The 22,102-nt window shown below is 43.9% G+C and overlaps 1 protein-coding gene across 1 annotated transcript; it reads left to right on the forward strand.

The window, feature by feature from the left end:
• The first annotated feature begins 13,652 nt into the window (after positions 1-13,652).
• Positions 13,653-21,691, forward strand: M6pr (mannose-6-phosphate receptor, cation dependent). The gene is made up of 7 exons (XM_052174778.1): positions 13,653-13,957; positions 17,027-17,206; positions 17,856-18,022; positions 19,639-19,748; positions 19,885-20,015; positions 20,806-20,932; positions 21,058-21,691. The coding sequence occupies exons 2-7, from the start codon at positions 17,028-17,030 to the stop codon at positions 21,178-21,180; spliced, it is 837 nt and encodes a 278-aa protein (XP_052030738.1). The 5' UTR covers positions 13,653-13,957; position 17,027; the 3' UTR covers positions 21,181-21,691.
• Positions 21,692-22,102: the final 411 nt, after the last annotated feature.

The following is a 22,102-nucleotide window of genomic DNA, read 5'->3' on the forward strand; positions in this document are numbered from 1 at the left end:
CCCTCTTCTTGCATGCTCACCATCACTGACCGGGTAAGACTCTATTAGTAAAGACGCCTCACACTTAGTTTGCAAGATGCCAAGATCTTGAACTGAGCGTGCGCCCCCTACTGGCTAGCATTCACAGTGCTGGAAGGCTCGCTGCAGACTGCTGAGGGAAATTGATCATTGGTTTTTATCCAGCACTGGAACCTGCGTATTGATCTAGCAGGCAAGACGTACCAGCAGGTTCATGGAGAGTGACAGGCTTTTCTTGGGGAGTCACCAAACACATACGCATTGGCTCACCCCAGAAACGGAGCCTGTGGAAGACCAAAGTAACTACTGGCACTGAAGTCCAATATGGTGTACCAATGAGGATTTGTTTATTAGGGTTACTAACAGGAATGTGGGAGAGGGGTCCCTTACAGAGACTAGGGGTGATTCAAAGGCAGCCACGTCATCAGAAAGCGTCCCCCAGCATAGGTGATGATCTATCCTAAAATCTACAGCCCTGGAGCTCTCTACCTACTCAATCCAAAACGTCTCTTTCTGACCTTGGTTTGGGTGGTCAGAGTCTCCCTCTTCTTCACCGTTGACATGGGCCCTAAGGAATCTTCCAAGCCTGGGTTATTTAGTACCTGTGACCTTCTGCTCACCTCCTGAGGCCCTCTCTGTCTTCCTGTACCTCCTGGAGGAAGTGTTTCCATTTGAAGGAAAAGTTACAAATCGAAGGAACACACTATACAACAGCACACGAGTAGCAAAACTCTTGAACGGAGTAACAACCGCTCTCTTGACTGTATCTGAGGACTTCCTCCAGGAGGTTACTGATCTCTGGCATGGAAACTCAAAGCTGGGGGCAAGTGGGGGGCGGGGGGGGGGGGGAAGGGGGAGAAGTGGGTTGATATTGTTTTGCTAAATGATCTGAGCTGTTCTCAGAGTCAGTCAGAGAAGCTTCTTGTTGCAAGTGGTGTAGGTCGATGCAGAGAGACTCATAACTACTGCAAATGCCGAGACTGAATAAGTGACTGAATGCCCGGGAACAGGAGGACATCTTTGTCAACCTCTGCCTCACAGAACATTTCAGGAGACAGAGGTGGAAAGAAGAGGAGGAGTGTGGCTGTGTGTGATACACACCTTTAATCCCAGCACTTGGGAGGCAGAGGCAGGCTGTTACCTATGAGTTCCAGGCCAGCCTGATCTACAGAATGAGTTTCAGGACAGCAAAGGCTACACAGAGAAACCCTGTCTCAAAAAAAAAAAAAAAAAAAAAAACCAAAAACAAAAACAAAACCAGCAACAACAAAGAAATCAAAAAGGGGCAGAAGTGATATGAAATGCTGTCTTCTGGACATGACACAGCTGTTGCACATGAACTCACAGCAGCCATGGTCACCCACACAAAATCACGCCCAACTGAGGGCCTAGTGGCTGTTAGTGGCTTGTAGGAAAGAGAGAGTCATTTTTTCTCTCAGGGCAGGGGGCTACTGCTAGGTTGCCAGTGACCCTGCAAATGAATGCATCCCCATCTTCACATGCGTATGCCTAATTAAATTCAGAGGATTATTGGGGAGATTATTTAGATTGAGAGGGAGATATGTCGGGGCTTGTCCAAAAGGAAGATGGAGGGACTTAAAATACATTGTATACATATACAAAAAAATTTCAAAGATTTAAAAGAAAAAGAAAAAGTATCAGTTTTTGAATGGAAGTTCATTGTATCAAAAATTGTTCTGCACAGAGATTGTCAAAATGGGGCATATAGTAATTGCTCATTAAACATTTGCTGGGTGATTAGTTAAAGTTAGTCAGAAATAAGTTAAATAGCCAACATTTAATGGCATTGATTAAACAGTAATCTATAAAGCCAAATAACATGTAACTATTAAAAAGTTTATTTGTGAGCTGGAGAGGTGGCTCATCGACTAAGAGCACTGACTGCTCTTCCAGAGGTCCTGAGTTCAATTCCCAGCAACCCCATAGTGGCTCACAACCATCTGACGCCCTCTTCTGGTGTGTCTGAAGACAGCTAAGGTGTATTCCTACAAATAAAATAAATGACTTTTTAAAAAAGTTTGTGTGCCTGGGGATGTCTCTCAGCAGTAGAAGTATTTGTTTGACGTATGAGAGCCCAGAATATGTACCCCAAAATCAAAGAAAAAATGTATTTGTAGACTTAAATGATATAAGGAAATTTTTTTTAAAGAAATGACTTTATATTTGAAGGAAATATACAAATTTTTGGTCAGTTTTTGTGTAGTTGTTATTTTGTTTGCTCTACTTTTCAATATTAAACTATTTTTGTGAGGATTCTGTCTATGTCCCACCCCACAGTTACCTGGTAACAGCCAGGTAGGCCTGGCCCACTATAAAGGCCTTCTTGGCCCCTCCTCTCCTTCTTATTCTTGTCTTTCTCTCTTGTCTCTTGCCCCCTTGCTACCCCTCTCTCCCCATTCTCTTCCCCCCTCTCCACGTGGTCATGGCCGGCCTCTACTTCTCTTCTCTCTCCCTCTCTCTGCCTTTCTCTGCCTCTACCACCCCCTTAACTCCCCTCCCCATGCCCTGAATAAACTCTATTCTATACTATACCACCATGTGTCTGGTCCCTCAGGGGGAAGGGATACCTCAGCATGGGCCCGCTGGGGCACGCCCCTTCCCTCACACACCCATAGAACATATTCTTACACTGCTTTCTCTTTTTATGATCACAACAGTTTTTTATCACTACAAAATTCAGAGCTGTTTTCCACTTATCCACCCTCCCCTGAGAAGGTAAATATTCAATACCCACCTCATAAATCTGCAGAGCCTCAAATGAATGTATGAATGAACAATATGCGCTAACTCTGAGACGCATGCCTGTCATCTCTGCACTTGGAGAGGAAGGGAGATCTCGAACTCCCAGCCCCCAGAGCTTATCAAAATCCTATCTGAAGACAAGAACGCACAAAACCACTTTAATGTCATAAACGATAACAAATACTGATGCATACAAGTGCACATATGCGTACTAACCTCCATCCGTGTCAGTCCACATCTGGAGTTTGATTGTACTTATCCTGCCACTGCCTAGGTGGTGCTGAGTTTTAGGGAAGCATGGAGACACTGTTCCCCGGGTAGGAAAGCGCAGTCTGAGATGTAGAAAAGCAGGAGCTGGCGGGGGGGGGGGGGGGGGGGGGGGGTGTTCCCAGGCCTGCGATGAGGGTGGAGCCATGGGGTTCTCAGCCTCTTGGACATCCAGGCACAGGCACCTCTGGGAGTCACAGAAAACCCAAGAATGGAGTTGGGGGCCCATGGGCTGGAGAAAGTGTCTAGCCTGGGGCCTGGGGGAAAGGGAAACTCTAACTAGTACTAGCAGTGATTATCCTTAGCTTGGTGGAGGCAGGCTTGATGGCAGCTGTGTCTGGGAGCACAGAGAGGCCTTCTACAGGAGACCTGCAGGCAATGCCTTCTCCACGGCTCCCCACAGTGGATCTTGATGAAAGAGACAGCCCATGGTTCTAAAGTGTTTATTGACTGCTCATGGCGGAAAATAGATGCGTACTGTACCAACCCCACTTCTCAGGGTGGACCTGGGATTAAATACCTTTTGCAGGGAGGGATGTCTGGGAAGGAAGCTTATTGGCTAAGCCTTCTGGGCCTTGAGGTACCTCATTAGCATGGAGAACTCTGCTTTGGGCCTACATGACCATAGGACACGTTTCTTCTACACGAGGAGCATGGCTCATGTTCCAGGCCAGGAATCTGGCAGGGAATGGGGAGTCACCTAAGTCTCAGGCGTGTTCCTGAGTTTCCAGGTCTCAACCTACTCTGGCTTACCAGACTTCTGGCATGGTTTTATGTCCCACATATATCAGGCTTAACTTATGCATCTCTAAAAGCAGATACTTCCTCATAAGGTTGGTGTGAGGATTTAAGAATCCTGTAAGCACTTTTTATAAGTGTGGTGGGGAGGCAGAAGCAGGTGGGGTTCTATGATTTCAAGACCAGCCTGGTCTACATAGTGAGGTCCAGGCCAATCAGGTCTATACAGTAACCACACATCTATATATCTCAATGAATAAACAAACAAACCAACAACCAAACCACATGGCTTTGTTACACCGTTCCTTGGCACATGTCCAAACGGCTCAATACCCGACTCCACAGAGCCTTGCTCAGCCACGTTCATCGCCTCTCTGCTCACAACAGCCAGGAAGCAGAAACGACCTGCACATCCTTCAATGGGAGAATGGGTCACGGCAGGCAGTGTGGTACAGGTACACTAAGGAGTACTATTCAACTGTAGAGGAAAGGGGAACAGAAAGCTGAAGGGAAATGGATACATCTAGAAAGAATTATGTTGAGTGAAGCATAACCCAGACTCAGGAAGACAAACACTGCATTTCTCTTTCATCTGTGGTTCCTAGCTCCAAATCCTCAGGGGTGAGCATCTGCATGGCCAACAGCAGAATCCAGCAAACTCTAACAGGGCCATGTGGCGGGGAGGGGGGCGTGAGACTGGAATAGCAGGATGCAAGTGAGATGATGTGGGAAGCGGACAAATGTGACAGACGTTCCAACTGAGCAGAGGGACAGGAGGACAACACAGGAGGGGAAGAGACAAACAGTTTTTGATAAACCCTCATATAATCTCCTCCTCCTCCTCCTCCTCCTCCTCCTCCTCCTCCTCCTTCTTCTTTGGTTTTTTTTTTTTTTTTTTTTTTTTTTTTTTTTGGATTTGATTTTTTTCAAGACAGGGTTTTTCTGTGTAGCCCTGGCTGTCCTGGAACTCACTCTATAGACTAGGCTGGCCTTGAACTCAGAAATCTGCCTGCCTCTGCCTCCCAGAGTGCTGGGATTACATTCGTGTGCCACCACCACCCGTAATGTAATCTTATTATTTGATATTTACCTAAAATTATATACCATGCACACACATACACATATAACACACACACACATCATATTATATAAATGAAAGTTATGCCACTTGGGCTGCCCATGCTTCCCACAAGAACCACAGACTAATGAAACCCCCAGTGGAAAGCATGCGATGTCTCTCAAATGGTTGGTCAGGGCAGTGCAAGTGACTCTCAAAACAATGCAGACTATGGCTGTAGCCCTTGGTTGCCTCTCAGAGGTAGGTCAAAGGTCAGCTCTTCTTGCTGAAGACACAACACACTTAGGATACAGGGCTCAGACTCTATGAGCTGGTTCTAACCTGAAAGCCTCATCCTGCAGTCTAGCTTCCAAAGTTCCAGAAAATACTATACCAGGTGCCAGCAGAGGGGACAATTAATAGTCCTACCCAGCTGTGATACCTAAATCCATAAAGGTAAATGTTCCTCATTTGTTGGTGGTAACCAACGGCTGTCTGATTGGACTTAAGGCCCACTCAGCAGGAGGGAAATTATACCTGGTACTAGAAATCTAACTTCCGGGCGGCGGCGGCGGTGGCAGCAGCGGCAGCAGTGGCTGCTCCAGCTGAAGGGCCATCAGCAGTGGAACCAAGGCGTCACAGGGACCAGTTAGGCCCTGCGCCCACGACCACTGACCTTCGCTGACCAGCCGGACAGCAAGCAGCTGCAGTTGTGCGGCGCCTTTCCTGCACGGAGGCCACTTCAGAACTCGGCCTCCCACCAGTCAGGAGAGGAGCATCCATCTTGGTTCCATACTCCAGGAATCAGACAGACTGAGATCCAGATCAGTCTGGGCGGCAGCATTACATCTCCAAGTCCTGCAAGTGGCTAGCTGGGCTTCCGGGCGGCCAGCTGGGAGAAGTCAGTGTGCTCCAGTGAATCCAGCGGGCCCCAGCGGGAGCCTTCGGGTGCCTGCTTTGGGATCTGAACAGCCTGGGCAGCAGCACACTGTCTACAAGCAGTGCAGGAGGTAAGCTGTGCAGGAGGTAAGCTGTGCACCAGAGGCCAACTGGGAAGGGGCAGCTTGCACTGGTGAGTCCAGCACTGACAAGATAAACTAACACCAGTGAGATCTAGATGGCAAAAGGCAAACGCAGGAACGTCACTAACAGAAATCAAGGCAATATGGCAACATCTGAACCCAATTCTCCTCTACCAACATGTCCTGGATACCCCATCACACCAGTAAAACAAGATTTGGATTTAAAATCACTGGTCATGATGCTGGTACAGGAACACATGAAGGTCATACATAAAGAAATTCAGGAGACAATGGATCAAAAGTTAGAAGCCCTTGCAAGGGAAACACAAAAATCATTGAAAGAAATCCAGGAGAATACAAAAGCCAACAAGGAGGAAATGCAAAAAACACTTAAAGAAATACAGGAGAACTTTGCTCAACAGGCTGAGGTCATGAAAGACGAAACACAAAAATCTCTTAAAGAAATACAGGAGAACTTTGGTCAACAGGCTGAGCTCATGAAAGAGAAAACACAAAAATCTCTTAAAGAATTACAGGAAAACACAAACATGCAAGTGAAGGAGCTAAGCAAAACCATCCAGGATCTAAAATCAGAAGTAGAAACAACTAAGAAAACTCAAAGGGAGACAACTTTGGAGATAGAAAGCCTTGGGAAGAAATCAGGGGACAGAGATACAAATATCAACAACAGAATACAAGAGATAGAAGAAAGAATCTCAGATGCTGAAGATTCCATAGAAACCATGGACTCAACAGTTAAAGAAAATGCAAAATGCAAAAAGCTTGTAACCCAAAATATCCAGGAAATCCAGGACACAATGAGAAGACCAAACCTAAGGATTATAGGCATAGAGGAGAGTGAAGATTTACAACTTAAAGGGCCAGCAAATATCTTCAATAAAATTATGGAAGAAAACTTCCCTAACCTAAAGAGAAAGATGCCCATGAATATACAAGAAGCCTACAGAACTCCAAACAGACTGGACCAGAACAGAAATACTTCCCGTCACATAATAATCAAAACACCAAATGTTCTAAACAAAGAAAGAATACTAAAGGCAGTAAGAGAAAAAGGCCAAGTAACATATAAAGGAAGACCTATCAGAATCACAGCAGACTTTTCACCTGAGACTATGAAGGCTAGAAGGTCCTGGGCAGATCTCATGCAGACTCTAAGAGAAAACAAATGCCAACCAAAACTACTATATCCAGCAAAACTCTCAATCACCATAGAAGGAGAAACTAAGATATTTCATGACAAAACCAAGTTTACCCAATATCTATCCACAAACCCGGCCCTAAAAAGGATAATAGGAGGACAACACCAATACAAGGAGGGAAACTTCACCCTGGAAAAAGCAAGATAGTAACCTTTCATCAAACCCAAAAGAAGTTAAGCATTCAAATTTAAAAAATAACGTCAAAAATGATAGGAAGTAACAATCACTATTCCTTAATATCTCTTAACATCAATGGACTTAATGCCCCAATAAAAAGACACAGACTAACTGAATGGATACGTAAACAGGACCCTACATTTTGCTGCTTACAGGAAACACACCTCAGGGTCAAAGACAAACACTACCTTAGAGTAAAAGGCTGGAAGACAATTTTACAAGCAAATGGTCTCAGGAAACAAGCTGGAGTAGCCATTTTAATATCAGATAAAATTGATTTTCAACCCAAAGTCATCAAAAGAGACCCTGAGGGACACTTCTTGCTGGTCAAAGGAAAAATACAAAAAGAAGAACTGTCAATCCTGAACATCTATGCCCCAAATGCAAGGGCACCCTCTTTCGTAAAAGAAACTTTATTAAAACTAAAAGCACACATTGCACCTAACACAATAATTGTGGGTGACTTCAACACTGCACTTTCCTCAATGGACCGATCAGGAAAACAGAAACTAAACAGGGACACAATGAAACTAATTGAAGCTTTGGACCAATTAGATTTAACAGATATATATAGAACATTCTATCCTAAAACAAAAGAATATACCTTTTTCTCAGCACCTCATGGTACCTTCTCCAAAATCGACCATATAATTGGTCACAAGACAGACCTCAACAAATATAAGAAGATCGAACTAATCCCATGCCTCCTATCTGATCACTATGGAGTAAAAGTGGTCTTCAATAGCAACAGAAACAACAGAAAGCCCACATACACGTGGAAACTGAACAATACTCTACTCAATGATACCTTGGTCAAGGAAGAAATAGAGAAAGAAATTAAAGACTTTTTAGAACACAATGAAAATGAAAACACAACATACCCAAATCTATGGGACACAATGAAAGCAGTGCTAAGAGGAAAACTCATAGCCCTGAGTGCCTCCAAAAAGAAAATGGAGAGAGCATACATTACCAGCTTAATGACACACCTGAAAGCCCTGGAACAAACAGAAGCTATTTCGCCCAGGAGGAGTAGAAGGCAGGAAATCATCAAACTCAGGGCCGAAATCAATCAAGTAGAAACAAAGAGAACCATACAAAAAATCAACAATACCAGGAGCTGGTTCTTTGAGAAAATCAACAAGATAGATAAACCCTTAGCCAGAATGACCAAAGGGCACAGAGAAAGTATCCAAATTAACAAACTTAGAAATGAAAAGGGAGATATAACAACGGAAACTGAGGAAATCCAAAAAATCATCAGATCCTACTACAAGAGCCTATACTCAACACAACTGGAGAATCTGGAGGAAATGGACAATTTCCTTGACAGATACCAAATACCAAAATTAAATCAGGACCAACTAGACCATCTAAACAGTCCCATAATGCCTAAAGAAATAGAAGGAGTCATAGAAAGTCTTCCAACCAAAAAAAGCACAGGACCAGATGGCTTCAGTGCAGAATTCTACCAGACCTTCAAAGAAGAGTTAACACCAATACTCTTCAAACTATTCCACAAAATAGAAACAGAAGGAACACTACCCAATTCCTTCTACGAAGCCACAATTACGCTGATACCAAAGCCACACAAAGATCCAACAAAGAAAGAGAACTTCAGACCAATTTCCCTTATGAACATCGATGCAAAAATACTCAATAAAATTCTTGCCAACCGAATCCAAGAACACATCAAAACGATCATCCACCATGATCAAGTAGGCTTTATCCCGGGAATGCAGGGTTGGTTCAATATACGGAAATCCATCAATACAATCCACTACATAAACAAACTCAAAGAACAAAACCACATGGTCATTTCATTGGATGCTGAAAAAGCATTTGACAAAATTCAGCATCCCTTCATGCTTAAAGTCTTGGAGAGAACAGGAATTCAAGGCCCATACCTAAACATAGTAAAAGCAATATACAGCAAACCGGTAGCCAGCATCAAACTAAATGGAGAGAAACTTGAAGCAATCCCACTGAAATCAGGGACCAGACAAGGCTGCCCCCTTTCTCCTTATCTTTTCAATATTGTACTTGAGGTACTAGCTCGGGCAATTCGACAACATAAGGAGGTCAAAGGGATACAAATTGAAAAGGAAGAAGTCAAACTATCATTATTTGCAGACGACATGATCGTCTACCTAAGTGACCCAAAGAACTCCACTAGAGAGCTCCTACAGCTGATAAACAACTTCAGCAAAGTGGCAGGTTATAAAGTCAACTCAAGCAAATCAGTGGCCTTCCTATACTCAAAGGATAAGCAGGCTGAGAAAGAAATTAGGGAAATGACCCCCTTCACAATAGCCACAAACAGTATAAAGTATCTTGGGGTGACTCTTACCAAACATGTGAAAGATCTGTATGACAAGAACTTCAAGACTCTGAAGAAGGAAATGGAAGAAGACCTCAAAAAATGGGAAAACCTCCCATGCTCATGGATTGGCAGAATCAATATAGTTAAAATGGCCATTTTGCCTAAAGCACTATACAGATTCAATGCAATACCCATCAAAATCCCAACTCAATTCTTCACAGAGTTAGAAAGAGCAATTATCAAATTCATCTGGAACAACAAAAAACCCAGGATAGCTAAAACTATTCTCAGCAACAAAAGGAAATCTGGGGGAATCAGTATCCCTGACGTCAAGCAATACTACAGAGCAATAGTGTTAAAAACTGCATGGTATTGGTACAGTGACAGGCAGGAGGATCAATGGAACAGGATTGAAGATCCAGAAATGAACCCACACACCTATGGCCACTTGATCCTCGACAAAGAGGCTGAAAACATCCAATGGAAAAAAGATAGCCTTTTCAACAAATGGTGCTGGTTCAACTGGAGGTCAGCATGCAGAAGAATGCGAATTGATCCATCCTTGTCTCCTTGTACTAAGCTCAAATCCAAATGGATCAAGGACCTCCACATAAAGCCAGACACTCTGAAGCTAATAGAAAAAAAACTGGGGAAGACCCTTGAGGACATCGGTACAGGGAGAAAGTTTCTGAACAGAACACCAATAGCGTATGCTCTAAGAGCAAGAATTGACAAATGGGACCTCATAAAATTACAAAGTTTCTGTAAGGCAAAGGACACCATCAAGAGGACAAATCGGCAACCAACAAATTGGGAAAAGATCTTCACCAATCCTACATCAGATAGAGGGCTAATATCCAATATATATAAAGAACTCAAGAAGTTAGACTACAGAAAACCAAACAACCCTATTAAAAAATGGGGTACAGAGTTAAACAAAGAATTCTCACCTGAAGAACTTCGGATGGCGGAGAAGCATCTTAAAAAATGCTCAACTTCATTAGTCATTAGGGAAATGCAAATCAAAACAACCCTAAGATTTCATCTTACACCAGTCAGAATGGCTAAGATTAAAAATTCAGGAGACAGCAGGTGTTGGAGAGGATGTGGAGAAAGAGGAACACTCCTCCACTGCTGGTGGGGTTGCAAATTGGTACAACCACTCTGGAAATCAGTCTGGCGGTTCCTCCGAAAACTGGGCACCTTACTTCCAGAAGATCCTGCTATACCACTCCTGGGCATATACCCAGAAGACTCCCCACCATGTAATAAGGATACATGTTCTACTATGTTCATAGCAGCCCTATTTGTAATTGCCAGATGCTGGAAAGAACCCAGGTATCCCTCAACAGAAGAGTGGATGCAAAAAATGTGGTATATCTACACAATGGAGTACTATTCAGCCATTAGAAACAATGAATTCATGAAATTCTTAGGCAAATGGATGGAGCTAGAGAATATCATACTAAGTGAGGTAACCCAGACTCAAAAGGTGAATCATGGTATGCACTCACTAATAAGTGGATATTAACCTAGAAAACTGGAATACCCAAAACATAATCCACACATCAAATGAGGTACAAGAAGAAAGGAGGAGTGGCCCCTGGTTCTGGAATGACTCAGTGAAACAGTATTCAGCAAAACCAGAACGGGGAAGTGGGAAGGGGTGGGTGGGAGGACAGGGGAAGAGAAGGGGGCTTGCGGGACTTTCGGGGAGTGGGGGGGCTAGAAAAGGGGAAATCATTTGAAATGTAAATAAATTATATCGAATAATAATAATAAAAAAAAAGAAATCTAACTTCCAAGGGCTGGTAGAATTTTTGAAGGAAATTTACTACCAACTTAGCAAGGTCAGCATAATTTTTGTTTGTTTGTTTTTGTTTGTTTTTGTTTTTGTTTTTGTTTTTGTTTTGAGACAGGGTTTCTCTGTGTAGCCCTGGCTGTCCTGGAACTCACTCTGTAGACCAGGCTGGCTTCAAACTCAGAAATCTGCCTACCTCTGCCTCCCAAGTGCTGGGATTAAAGGCATGCACCACCACCACCCAGCTACAGCATAATTCCTAACTGCATTTTAAATCATATCCTTAGACCCACAGATAAGTGGGTCCATACATCAAATAAGCTTTTGTTTACAGCAAATGGAGACCAGTGTAGATGGTCTTTGCGACTTTGTGGGTTCTCCTTTCCTCCACACTTCTCTACCTCTCTTCCACTCCTTCAACCTCCTAATATAGACAGGAGAAAAAAAGGATAGAGGGGAGAGAGGAGAGGAAAGAGATCTCTGAAATCTAATTTCCCTTTTTTCTCGTTTCTTCTTTGAGCACAACTAGTAACAAACTGCAACCAACACCCCCCCCCCGAATATCCAACAATCAACCCTGCCTCTCTTCATATGCCCTCTGAAAAGTTCCCAGAATTCCAAACACCACTGCAGAAACTATCTGCAACTGGTAAAAATCACGCCCCTGCTAGAGCACAAGGCAAATCATAATCAGCTGCTGTGGACAATCTGAAGCAGCCTCAAATCCCATACGTGGGATTAAAATGAAAATACGTTCTTATAATTTTTCTATTTTTTTTTTTAAGAAACCAAAATTCCAAAATTCTCACTACAGACCATCACAGAAAACCATAACAGGCCACAGTGCAGAGATCAGCAAGTAGTTAGGGGGCCCAGCCACAATGGACACCGCTACATCACAGCTCCTGCATCTGTGACCCAGGGCACATAAAAAAGAGGGGGACTAGAAAAACTATAAAAGCTGGAATACCAGGAAGTCTGGTGTGAAACAGTCTATAGTAGAAATTGTCACATAAACCAGATCTAAACGATGGCATATCAATATGCTAACAGAGAAGGGGAGGAGTCTCACAGTTTCACCCCTAAACAAAGAACTATGGAGAATTAATGACTTCTAAAAGAAGAATTAACCTCTCCCCAGTATGAGCCCACTAAGTGGCTATCCCATACAAAGCGATCCTTGAAATCGTATACATACAAACATAAACATAGATTCAGCTGGTTGTAATGTATTTATGCAAATATGTAACAATAACAATTAGAGAAAAAGAGGCTATCAATCTGAGTGGGGGACATGGCAAGAGCTAGGCGAAGGGGTCTTTGGAGGAACTGGAAGAAGGAAAGAATCGGAGGAAAGGGAAGTAATTATATTTTAATTAAAATGTATTAAAACTTTTAAGTTAACTTTTTAAAAAAGTACAGGACACTAGGGTGTTAGCAGTTTCAAACACAGCGCTACCTCCGACACGAATCCCTGTTTAAGCAGAGTGAGGGAGGTGCATGCAAAAGCACACTAGAGTCAAAAGGGCATGACCAGCTAAAGCCAAAAGAAACTTCAGAGGAAGAAATGACTAACCCGGAGAGCGATTCTAGGAAGCATTAATAGTTTCAAACCAAGCTCTAAGAACAACTAAGGGCTTGAGACAGTGGATAATAAATCCAGAGTCTTAAAATGGCCTTACCAAAAAGGCACAAAGGCACCCGGCCCCCGCAAACAGTCGTACAGTCTAGAGGGCCGGCATACACAGAGCAGGCACCTTTGATAAACATAGCATGTTTATCAAGATGCCACAAGAGGTCAAATTCATTGCCGAGGTAACAGTAACAGTAGTTATGTCCTGAGAGAATTAGAAAATTCTGAACAAAGAAAATTAAGACATGCAGGACCTAACTAACATTCCACTGTCTGGGTGGCAGAGTCAACTGAAAACCAGAAGCTATCCAAGCCTACTGATGGCTAAACAGCGCCGCACAGAGGCCACCATAGAAGCAAAGGAGTCCTAGAAACTACAACTCCCAGAGAGCTCCGGGCGAGGGAACTACAAGTCCCAGCAAGCCCAGGGAGCGACACTTTCCGTAGTTCCGCAGATCGCCCTCTCGTACTGTCTTCAATCCGACCTATTGGGACGCCTGGCACATGACCGGAGCGTGAATGGGGAGCGCCTGCCCAGAGTCCTTGGAGGCGGAGCTCGAACTTCATTGGTAGAAAGGAGACCCGAAAAGAAGAAATAGATCTTGACGACCTCAGTCCGGGGGTTGATGGGACCGGGGAAAAGCGAACTAGACTGCTGACCAATCAGCGTTCAGAAGAAAGAACAGAGCGAAGGTTCCGCGGTCACATGCCGCGGAGTCCAGTGGGCGGAGCAGTTGCTCAGCAGGCTCTCGCTGCTTCCTGTTTCCGGCTTCTGGAGCGGGGCGCACCGCGGCGCCTAGGGGAGCGCTGGCTTCGGAGAGGAATCGAGGGACTGGGGTCTGCGCTCCCGCACCCCTGATCTCGGGCCGCGTCTCCCAACCCCAGAGACACATTCGTGGGGGCTTCTGAGCTTTGGTTGCTCTGTTTTCCCGTGACACGTGAGTGTTGGGGGCGTGGAGGAAGCGGGCTGGGGTCCTTGCGCACCTCTGCGCTGAAGGAGATGCAGACCAGGAGTCTTCGCTTGGCCGTGCTTCTAGCCGGAGATCCTGCTAGGAAGCCCTAGCCCTGGAGGCAGAAGGCATGAGAACGGAGAACGTCAGACTTCTAGGAGTGAGGAAGAAGAGTTCCAAGATCAGAGAGGGATTTAAGATGTTTTGAAGGTGGGAAAAAGAAAGTGCCCATGTGTAAAGTGCTACTGGGTGCTTGTAGAGAGAATTTTGACCTGTATCCTGGGAGTAAAGTGGCGTCATGGCGTCGTTTGGGGGTAAGGTATGACTTTGAGCAGATGGAAGGGCGAGAATTTCCAGAATCCTGGAAAAAGTTCGAGGAAGGTCTGTTAGCATGGTGTGGAAAAGAGTAACAGGGAGTATCTTTGTGTTTCTGTGGAGACTTTGAAGGATAGAACTACCTCCTTGAGGCACTTTAAACATCGGGCCTTTCTGCCAGTTGAGACATCTTAAAAGTGTTGGGCTGCCATCAACCAGGAGGAAGAAAATAAAGCCCTCCATTAGAAAATGGAAAATGGCCATGAGTGGGAAAAGGGCATGCAAGGCTGAGGTCAGCAGTTTCCCAACCCCTAACTTAGTCATGGGCCGTCCTGTAAAGAATGCTTCAGCACTGCCAATGGATCTGTCTCTATAGAATAGGAAAATGGAAGGGGAATTTCCAAGAGCATCGAGACAAACGCTTGCACTCAGAGGATCTCTTTGGACCATGTTTTTAAAAAAGGATTACCCCAGCTTCAGTTTCCTACTGCTCTCTCCTTGTGCCAGTGTTTATCAGAAGTTTGACCACAAATGCCTTCATGTCGTTAGTCATCAGGTTGATCCAGCAACTTCACCAATTTAATATTTGTGTAACCTAGGACAAGTAACTCACTAGGCAACCGTAGCATCAGACCTCCTCATCGTTTCCTAGGCTGTGTAACTAGCATAATGCAAGTATCGCATGTAAAAACATACACCACACTGAATCAAGAGAAGCAGCTCAAACTGAAGAGTCAGATCTTAAGCTGGGAAGAGTGTAAAATTATTCTTCTAACATTTTGAACACATAAGCAGCTGACAAGCAATTCCGCCCATCTAATGCCTGCCTACCATGGCTTGTTTTAATTCTCATCCTGTCCCAATTTTGTGAGATTCTTTGCCCTAGTTTGGGAAGAGAAAGCAGCAACAGGTAACAAATGAGGAAATAACTTTGAGGCCAGAGTGCACAGCATCCATTCTGTGAGAGCATCCCTGCAGAATATGGCCTGGGGAGCAAGTGCTTCAGAGCCCAGAGCGATAACATTTCAAATCAAATCCTGAGAGAACTTGAGGAGAATGGCACTGAGCAGGTTAACAGGAGCTCTAGGTGAGTCGACTGGTTGTGCAATAGCTGAGCTCAGGGACAGGGAGAGCTTAAATCTGAGCTCTTTGTTTCACTACAGTTAACTGTGGGAAGAGCTACTTCCCCTTCCTGCTCTGTTTTAAAAAGGAGAAAGGCAACTCTGCTTTGGCTCCCTGCTGGATAGTTGGCTCTGGAGCCGTCTACCTTGCTTACTCCATTAGCTGTGTCTGTTTGTCCTGTGGTTTTTATTTGTGAAATAGAGACAGTTAAGGTTAATGCATAAGGTTTGGGGAGGATTGACTAGTTGAGGTATGTTGGCATTTCAGGTAGTGCCTGACCTAAGGCTGTCACTCTGCTGCATATGGTCCTGTAGTGTCCTGTTTGAGATGTATTAGGAGTGCCTTTGACCTCTTGGCTACGTGTGATTACTGTGTGGAAATGCCTTGTATTAGTGAGTTGGTGTGTGGGGTATGGGTAAGTGTGTCGCCCTCCCTGCATATAGCAAATAGAAACTCAGATGTACCTTTCAGGGAAAACGGGAAATGAACTTAGAGCACAGGGTTAGAGCTTTCACTTGCTTGTTGCGGAGAATGTCTGAAAGAGTTAACTGTCAAAAAAAAAAAAAAATAGTGAAACCATTATAAAATTAACAATGCCAATAGCCTAAAGGGCTACTAATAGGTACTAATAGAAGTCCTGTGCCAGCATCAGTCACTGTGGCCTAACTATGAAGGTAACCAACTCTTCAACATTGAAATCGGATATTGTCATCCATGAATGTTGGGCTGCATTCACAGATGTCTGGGGATATGTGTGTCCCATGGGCCATGGTTTGGATGGGCCTATTAGAATAATACAAACAGAAAGTGAACTCAGAACTTGAGAGTGTGAAAAAGACAGCCAACTCCCTGAAAGTTTAGCTGGCCTTAAGATTTGTGGCTTAGAAGGGAGAAGGTAGATTTTGGAAGACGTCTAATAACTCGTTTTGACCCAGTGAGTTTTCGTCTGTGATTGGGTGGGTTTTCAGAGAAATGGCACATAAGTAATTGAGGAAGAGTTAAGGTCCTATGCCTGCTTCACCCACACTCCACATGCTTCCAGTGTGGAGAGGGATTGTTGGAGGCTCCCTACTGATGTGTTAGGGCCCAGCAAAGTCAATCTTCTCTCTCTACTTTACGTCTTTCATAATAATTTCAAGCTAGGATATATATAAATCACAATTGGGATGTCCCAGGGAAGGACACTGACTTAGGCTTTATTTATAAACTAGTATTTGACTTTGAAAATCGGGATAATACAACATAAATTTTCATCAGGCAATAACAATGCAAAGATGGGTGCACCCTGGCTATTATAATTATTTTCTTCCTCTTAACTCCCTCCCCCAACCCCGTTTGATTTGCTGGGGTTTTGGTTTTTAGAGGTTTTTTGAGACAGGGTATCTCATCAAGTGTCTTTTGCTGGCTTCAAATTCACAGAGGTCCATCTGCTTCTGCCTCCAAGTGTGGAGATTAAAGACATTTGACTCTACACTGAGATCCCACCCCTATCCCCAGTTTGTTTTGAAGCAGAGTCATGCTTTTTACATAATCAAAATGCCATTCCTTTTTGCACAGTTGTGTGACCTGTTTTCTTTCTCTCCTGATCCTGCCTTCACCTCCAACACACTCTTCCAAAAGGATGTTCCCCTTCTCTGGCTGCTGGAGGACTGAACTGTTGCTGTTGCTACTCCTGGCTGTAGCTGTGAGAGAATCCTGGCAGACAGAAGAAAAGACTTGCGACCTGGTAGGAGAGAAGGAGAAGGAGTCAAAGAATGAGGTGGCTCTCCTGGAAAGGTTACGGCCACTGTTTGACAAAAGGTAGAGGAGAACCTGAGAGGGAAGAAACGCTCTCCCAAGGGTCTTTTCTCTTTAATGAGTTTACTTTAGCTTTAATGTGGAAGGGGTGCGTGAATGATAACGGGTTCTAATGTGAACATTAGCAATTATTAATTTTATTTGGCTATAATACGTTCCTCTCTTTATTGACAAGTTCACAGCCATATTACTATGTATATTTTTCTTTTCTTTCACAGAAAAGTATCAGTTTCTAAAGACTGGGTCTAAAATGCCAGCTTGTAGAAATCGGAGCATTACTTGATAGCTTCATATAAGACTTTAGAAACATCACACACATTTAAACATATACATCTCTAAGTATGTCTTCATCTGTGTCAGGGAATCTTCTGATAAACATGAAAATGATCCTTAAACCTAGGACTGTCCCGTGAAATTAGTCTTGCTGTGGGGAAACAGCTAACATCTTTATGTAGCTAGAATGAATATTCTAGAATGTATTGCTATCTCGGATGGTATATTTGAACTTACTATCAACAAGTAGGACAGTTTTGGGGGCCACAAATAACGTGTGATTGTAACAGATGTTATGCTTTGATGGGAGGGGGAGTCTTTTGTCCTGAGCATGGAAACTAGTAATACTGTTCTTTCTCTTCTTTCTTTTCTTGTACAGTTTTGAGAGTACTGTGGGCCAGGGCCCAGACACATACAGCTACATATTCAGAGTATGCCGGGAAGCTGGCAACCACTCCTCTGGGGCAGGCCTAGTCCAGATCAACAAAAGTAATGAGAAGGAGACGGTGGTTGGCAGAATCAACGAGACTCACATCTTCAACGGAAGTAAGATATTGCCTGACTGGCTAATCCCAATAATCCTGTGTGTGTTGGCCTTCTCCAGCTTCTCAAGTATGTCACGTTATATAGAATTGGTCTAGACTAACTCACAGTGCCCAGTTCCAGAGCTGCTCAGGGCACCTCTGTGTTTGAAGACAGTGCAAAGCTTTCATAAAGAGAATATAAGATTGGGGATATACTTGAAGGTAGAGCATTTGCCCACATGTACAAAGTTCTGACTTTGATCCTTAATTCCACCAAAAAGGAAGATAGAAAAAGGGATGGAAAAAGCAAATATGAATGACTGAGAATGAAAGTGAATCTGAATCTACCAGAATACATAGCCTGGAGTCCCTTCTAGTCACCCAAATACGTAATCAGTTCCATACTGGCCACTGCCATGGCTTATCAAATTAACCAATATTGACTTTTAAGATAACTTTTTTTGTGCAAACCAGTAAGTCTATTTAAGGGGAAAATAATCTTCTGCCTCCTTGTGCTAACAGCTGTATTTTTCTAATGTCATGAAAGTATATGCTGGAGGGGGGCACCTGTGGTCTGAGTTCTTCCCATAACAGATAAATTATCCAGTGTAGATATTGACTATGTAAAGAATAAGACAAATTCTTTACCCAGCTCACTCTCCTAGTACGATGGTGTTTCACACACTGTTCTCTTGCTATAAACAGACACCATGGCCAAGGCAACTGTTTAAGAAAGCATTTAATTGGAGGCTTACATTTTCAGAGGTTAGTTCACTGTCACCACAGGGAGGAGCATGGCAGTACACAGGTGCACATGGTGCTAGAGAAGTAGCAGAGAGTTCTACATTCTGATCTAGGTAAAAAGATGGGGAAAGACTCTGGGCCAGGCATGGGTTTTCGAAACCTCAAAGTCCACCCCTAGTGACATACTTCCTCCAAAAGGCCACACCTCCTAGTCTTTATAATCCTTTCAAACAGTTCCACGCCTAGTCAGATATGAGCCTATAGGGGCCATTCTTATTCAGACCACCACAGATGGTTTTAAGACACCAGCTTACTGATTTTAAAATCTTGTTTTCTCATATGCAAAGTTGGAAGAATCCTTACTTGGTTCTCTGTCAATATTTTACAAAGAATGTTAAACATAGTAAATAAATTCTTTGACATCTCCCTGCTGCCTGGCAATCTTGTGGAATCTCCTCTGCTACATTGTGTTAAGAAAATGCACATCAGTGTTAAAAGCTTGGATAGAAACTATCTTTACAGTCTGTTGCCTACCTTTAATATAAAAAAATAAGATGAATCTTACATATCTGCTCTCTTAAAATAAGGGAACAAAAGTTTTCTCAAGAAACAAGTTTTAAGGCCAAGTGTGACCTTAAAATGCCTGTGACCTCAAAACTTGGGAGGCAGAGGTAGGAAGATCACAAGTTGGAGGCCAGCCAGAGCTACATAGCAAAACTCTTGTCTTTTACAAAAGGAAGATTTTAGTTTAGCATTCAGACAGACCAGATTGGTTCTCATTAACTAGAAAGTTCGGTAGCTAGAAAGTTACTCCACTGTCGTGCTGCCCATTGATTGCTGCCTTTGCTTCCCCGGCGCTCCACAGTTCCGTTCATTGTTCTTGTCCATCCTCAGGTAATTGGATCATGCTGATATATAAAGGCGGTGACGAGTATGACAACCACTGTGGCAGAGAGCAGCGTCGTGCAGTGGTGATGATCTCCTGCAATCGACACACACTAGCGGTACGGTGTCCAGGGACATCCTGAAACTAGGAGAGGAGCAGCAGATGTTTGGGGTTTATGTATTTATTGGGGGCAGTCTTATTTGTTGGATGCAAGTTGAAAGACGTATATAATTACTGTTTGGTCCTCTCGTCAGGATAATTTTAACCCAGTGTCTGAGGAGCGAGGCAAAGTCCATGATTGTTTCTACCTCTTTGAGATGGATAGCAGCCTGGCCTGTTCTCCAGAGGTCTCACACCTCAGTGTGGGCTCCATCTTACTTGTCATGTGAGTTCTTTGCTGCGTGTGTCGACGTATACTAAATTAGAGATGACTCGCTGATAGACTGTATATGTTCAAAGAAATTAAGCTGGGGAATAGAGCCTGGTGGCCAAGTGCTTGATCAGTATGCACCAGGTCCTATGCTCAGTCCCTGACTGACAGTAGTAAAAAATAAAATACAATTTGAAGACAGTCTTACTTTATAGCTATAACTAGCCTCAAACTCAGAATCTGTCTTCCTTGAGCTGGTATTAAAGATGTACCTGATCAGATCTGGCTTCTTAAAAATGGTTTAGTCCCAATAAATGATTTGCATTTGGAGATTGGTTTGTTTATGTGGACAGTGTCTCCCTGTGTAACTCTGGCTGGCCTGGCTATGAGACGTGGCTGGCCTCTGTCTCCCAAGTACAGGGACTAAAGGTGTTGGTTAGCTTCTCTCAGGACCGGCCTGGACATTACTCAGTACTGTTATTATATCAATAGAGCTTGTATGAAGAATCCTATTTAACAGTGATCCGTGACTACTTAAATCACAATACCAAGTATCCACCCTTCTTCTGGGTGCTTGACACAGCACTCCTAAGCAGTTTTTCTGGGGAGCTACCAGCCGTTTTAAGAGTACAGCTTAGGAAACAGCCAAAATTGAATATTCAGTCTAGCCTTGGCTTCTCAGTGCTACTTAGAAAACAGCTAATATTGACTATAATGTTTAGCCTTGGCCTTCTCAATGCCATTAGAGGTATGTGGCGCCACTTCAGGGTTTAAATAAGTTTTAAGTGTGTGTCTTCCTGTCTAGATTTGCATCGTTGGTTGCTGTCTATATCATTGGGGGTTTCTTATACCAGCGACTGGTAGTGGGGGCCAAGGGAATGGAGCAGTTTCCTCATCTGGCCTTCTGGCAGGATCTTGGCAACCTAGTAGCTGTAAGTAGCAAAGTTAATCTGGGCTAAGCCTTGGATTTTGGGTGTTCTTACTGTTGTGAGTTTGAAACCATATCATGTTTCACTGTAGATAATCTGATTATCTTTCCTTTGCTTTTTCCCTCCAGGATGGTTGTGACTTTGTGTGCCGCTCCAAACCCCGCAATGTGCCTGCAGCATATCGTGGAGTTGGGGATGACCAGCTGGGGGAAGAGTCGGAAGAAAGGGATGACCATTTGCTACCAATGTGATTGCACTTGTAATGTCTAGCCACCTCTTCAGTCCCCAAACCAAAGCAGACTCAGCCAGACTTGTCAAGCCTTTCTCCCACCTCTCACCTTGCCGTTAATATTCTTGCTTTCCAGCTGGCTTTTGATTTGACCCTAACCTGACTCCCTTTGCTCCTTCCTGTCGTTTTTTCCTCTGCCTGTACAGTGGAAGGCAGGCAGGCAGGCAGACAGACAGACGGCCTGTGGGGCAGACTCCTGCACCCCAGGAAGAGCAAGGACAGTTAAATAGGCAGAAAGCCACGAGCACCCTGGCTGTAAATTTTCCTAAGTTGAGACACTGGATCCTCTAATTAAACAAGCAAGGATTACTTGTACCTTTGGTTGCCTCATGTTATTCCTGTCCCTGCAGTAGTCCCATGAGGATCTGAGTGTCACAGAGTTGTTCTGCAGTGCTTGCCTGGCTGTAACCCAAATACTCCCATTTGCTTTGAGTGTGGAATCAGTCACCCAATTGTCCCTTGCGTGGGATTAGGACAGAGAAAAAAATGTGAAATTCCCGAGATTCTAAGGCGCCATCACATTGTTTATAGGTCTTTGAGTGGCTTGATAGTTTTAATTGGGCCCTGGGCTGTGGTTATAAATCCTTAGGTAACCGAAATGCCTAATCAAGTAGTCCTTTTCTAAAGTAAACAGACCCCTTTTTTGTCACCTTGCAGTAGTCTTGCCAGCCAGCCTCATCTCCCTCTAGTACTTGTAAACCTGGGTTGCACTTTTCTCACAGGTCTGTAGTTTGGTTTTTTTATACTTTCCTAATATTCAAGGAAGGGAATGGAAGCAGAAGTGGACATGGAGGCCCTGCAGGTCTCTGCTATGGGTGGGGACACTGCTGCACCTGTCTCTCCTGCTGGCTCAGGGAAGTGTCTGACCCACTTATATATGGGAA

This window comes from Apodemus sylvaticus, chromosome 2 (genome assembly GCF_947179515.1).
Source record: "Apodemus sylvaticus chromosome 2, mApoSyl1.1, whole genome shotgun sequence".
Taxonomy (NCBI): domain Eukaryota; kingdom Metazoa; phylum Chordata; class Mammalia; order Rodentia; family Muridae; genus Apodemus; species Apodemus sylvaticus.